This window comes from Delphinus delphis, chromosome 9 (assembly GCF_949987515.2).
Source record: "Delphinus delphis chromosome 9, mDelDel1.2, whole genome shotgun sequence".
In the NCBI taxonomy this organism is placed as follows: domain Eukaryota; kingdom Metazoa; phylum Chordata; class Mammalia; order Artiodactyla; family Delphinidae; genus Delphinus; species Delphinus delphis.
In genome coordinates, this window is record NC_082691.1 from 80,499,869 (window position 1) to 80,503,547 (window position 3,679).

Here is a 3,679-nt window from a genome sequence, read left to right on the forward strand (position 1 = left end):
CAGAGATTTTGTCTATGTTGAGTCACTGCTGTCTCCACAGGGTCCAGGCAAGTGCCTGACAAACAGCAGGTTCACAATAACTATTTCTTGAATGAATGAAAAATCTTGACCTTTCCTTTAAATAGGATTAACAGGAAAAGCAAAACAAACAAAATAGCAGGCTTTCCTACTTCCTGATGGATTTCTGACCCCAAGAATGCTGGTAAGCAGATTAAGCAGGGTTGAGGAGGAGCATGTGAATGACAGCAGTGTGAATACGTACATTTAGCAAGTATTCCAGAAGCCACGGATTTGCTTAAGGCTTCACAGGAATGTGTGGTGTGGAGAGGTGCCGCACTCAACTCTGATTCATGCACATGTGACACATTTGAATCACAAGTATTTTGTCCAGCAGCTAACTTTAGTGTCTATACTTATACTTTTTCTCTCCCCAGGTTTTCAGAAACCTTTTTCACAAAGTGATACTTTTACTCTCTGCAAACATTTAGCTTACTTTAGCTTTCTACTCAACCTTTGACTGGCTAACACTATCAGTGTGACAGGATTTATTTCACAGGTGGGGTTTATCCTATAGCATTACTTATAGTTTACCTCACGACCTCGGACTGTAGATTAAAATAATATAACATTCTTAGAGCTATGCCTGACTTAAATCTGAATGCATGTTCATTTTTACTGTCATAGCAAACATGTTTTTGAAAACAGAAAGAAGTCCCTTTTTATAGCATAGGCAAACTAATAATTTGAATAGGAATATATGTTCATTTATGCACACCATAAGTTTTCCTAATTTTCTTTGTAATGAAAACTGAGAAGGTATTAGTCATCCTTGGATGAGCCATACTCAGTTCTACTTGACTTTTCTAAATATAATGAAAACACAGCAAATAAATTTAAAGTACATTATTAATTGATTAGATATGATTTCTTAAAATGGTTTACATCATCTCTTTTAACTTCCATTCTTCCAAGCTTCCAGACATTAATAATGAGTCACCAAAAAGCTATCATTGATTTATAATGCACATTACTACATCGGACTTGGCCCAAGAAATCTGTATGGGCCCCAAAGGAAACAGAAAAATGTTTACAACTGAGCCATGGCAGAAATAGGCTGAAAACACATATCTGTATTCTCCAAAAACAATTAGGGCTAATGTAATTAAAGTGAATATTCCGGTTCATTTTATTCCATGGAACTGTTTCACTCTTGAAGCCCCATGTAGGAAAGAGTCTTTATGGTTAGAACACTACTGGGGGTGGTATAATTTTGCTTGGCCCTTGTACACGTAAAGTAAACATTTTACATTATTGCACAGGGACAAAAATTTACAGCCAGAGATGACACAGGATCCGATTAAAGTTAACACACTTGGCGTTTAAGGCTAACCCACATAGGAAAGCAATCATTCCCAGGATGGAGATCAAATATCTTAACACAGTGTTACCTGTCTGAGTTGCTAGAAAAGATTTCTTATCTAAAGATTGATCCATAGCATATGTTTTCAAATTTGTCAGTCTCTTTTCATTTGTGTGCTAGACAGAGGCACTTTAAGAGCTATTAACTGTAGTCTCAGGAGTACAAGACTGGTTTTCAGCAGTCATTGGTAAATATGGCAAGGAATTAAAATGACATTGGATTAAAAAGAAAGTAAACAAATCATTAAATCAGAAAATTTCACCAAATCTTGTAAAAATCACTGGTCTCTGAGTTGAAGAACTTCCTCACTTAAAAAAAAAAAGAAAAAAGAAAAATCAGTGGCTATCCCCCCACCCAAATAAGTGAATACTACAGCTTTTCGATGTTAAGGTATGATGGTTTTGCTGTTTGGGCTAGTGAGGGTTTTAAAATATTGACGAGTTAAGTACTTTGAGTTATGTTTCCAGCAATATTTCAAAGTATTGTAGTATTATGCAGAAATTCCAAATAGAAAAACTAAAATATCGAATAAAACAGGTTGAAAAAGTTTAGTAAAATGTATAAAAATTAAAAGGCTAAAAAACAAAAACAAAACCAAAAAAACCTCACCGCGTTTTAAGTGTGTAAAAATAAATCACATTCATTCATGGAAATCCAGTGATCGTTTTTTTTTTTTTTTTTTTGGTCTTAGTTAGTTGGTACGTACTGCACCTGCCACAACACGTTGGAAAGTAGGTCCTGGTACACACTAAGGAATATCCAACCAGGTAAATACATCAGGGTGATAAGGCCCATGAAATTGAGCGGATAGTGAGAATAGTCCCAGGAACAAGCGCCCCAAGTGCGGAGTCCCAGACCCCAGGACAACTCCCACGCGTAGATGAAGATCACGTAGAAGGGCACTCGCTTCCAGGTGCCCCAGCCCCGACTGTAGTGGAGGTGGAAGTAGAGCTTTTCCACCACGAAACTGCAGCTGCCGTACATAAAGAAGGACCAGAGAGACGTGTGGCCGCTGCTTGTCCCGTCCCCCTGGCCCAGCAGGTTAAAGAAGAATGTGAAGAAAATCTCATCCAAAAAGCCGTGCATTCCGAAGAAAAGAAAGCGGAGCAGGTCCGGCAGCCCCTGGCTGGGGGCTCCCCCGGCGCCCCTGGGGCCGCGAGGTCTCCGCCGCCGGCCGCCGGCTGCCGCAGGGACCCGGGCGCCTGCAGGGGCGGGGGGCGCGCCCCGCAGCAGCTGTTGCTGCTGCTGCTGCCGCGGCTGGTACCGTAAGCGCAGGAAACGCTTCAGGAACACTTGGCAGTGGTAGAGCGCCAGCACGTACTGCAGCGCCAGGTCCAGCGCCCCCGGCGCCGCTGCGCCCCCCGGCCCGCCGCCCTGGTTGAGCAACGCGCCCGCCAGGGTCTGCAGCCCCACGTGGGCCGAGGGGTAGAGGAGGAAATTGAAGACGAAGGCGCTGGGGCAGCGCCGCTGCTGCAGGTAGACCTTCTCCAGGGCAAAGTGGGTGAGCGAGTGCAGGAGGCAGTGGTAGGGCGAGGAGAAGCCCAGCATCCGGAGGTCGGGGCTGCGAACGAAGCGCCGCGCCGCAGACAGGAGCACGTCCAGGGTGATCCCGTGCATCCCGTAGAAGTAGAGGCGCATCCAGGCGGGCAGCGCGGCGCCCTCGGCCGGCGCTTCAGCAGTGGACAGCGGCTCGGGGCGGCTGACGGCTGCCTCGCCTGGCCGTCCGCCGGGGGCCCCCGAAAGCCTCGCCGCGCCGCCCCTCCGCGTGCGACCCTCGTCGTCCGCGTCCCTGCCGGCCATCGACTCAGAGGCTGCCGGGGCGCCCGAGCCCGCGCCACCGCTGCCGCCGCCGCTGCCGGGTGCGCGGAGCTGCGGGGCCGAGAGGCCGAGCCCCGCGCCGCCTCCCGGACGCTGCCGGCCCCCGGGGGGCGCGCGGGGAGCTCCGTCCCGGCCGCAGCCGGGCGGCGGCCGGAGCTGCTGCGATTGGGGGATGCGCGGGCCGCCCGGCTCGCGGAGTCCCCCCGCCGCGGCCCCGCCGCGCCCTCGTCTCCAGTCCCGGGCGAGGTGCCGCCGGCCAGCGCCCGCGCTCACCCTGCGCGGCCTATCGGGCGCCGAGGCCCGGCGAGGTGCAGTGGCGCCGGGGCCGAGGGGAGAAATGCAGAGGCTGGTGCAAACCCCATCTCCTCCGCGGCGCAGCCCCGCCGCCTCTGCTGCAGGCTCTAGAAGCGTAACGCGAGCAGCGACGCCCCTTCCCCCGGC

General features: G+C 50.0%; 1 protein-coding gene across 1 annotated transcript; it reads right to left on the bottom strand.

The window, feature by feature from the left end:
• Nucleotides 1-888: 888 nt before the first annotated feature.
• On the bottom strand, nucleotides 889-3,240 carry TMEM229A (transmembrane protein 229A). Its single transcript, XM_060019976.1, has one exon. The coding sequence runs from the start codon at nucleotides 3,218-3,220 to the stop codon at nucleotides 2,108-2,110; it is 1,113 nt and encodes a 370-aa protein (XP_059875959.1). The 5' UTR covers nucleotides 3,221-3,240; the 3' UTR covers nucleotides 889-2,107.
• Nucleotides 3,241-3,679: the final 439 nt, after the last annotated feature.

Coding starts and splice junctions, on each gene's coding strand:
- TMEM229A (XM_060019976.1), bottom strand. CDS start 3,220: ATGGCCGGCAGGGACGCGGACGACGAGGGTCGCACGCGGAGGGGCGGC.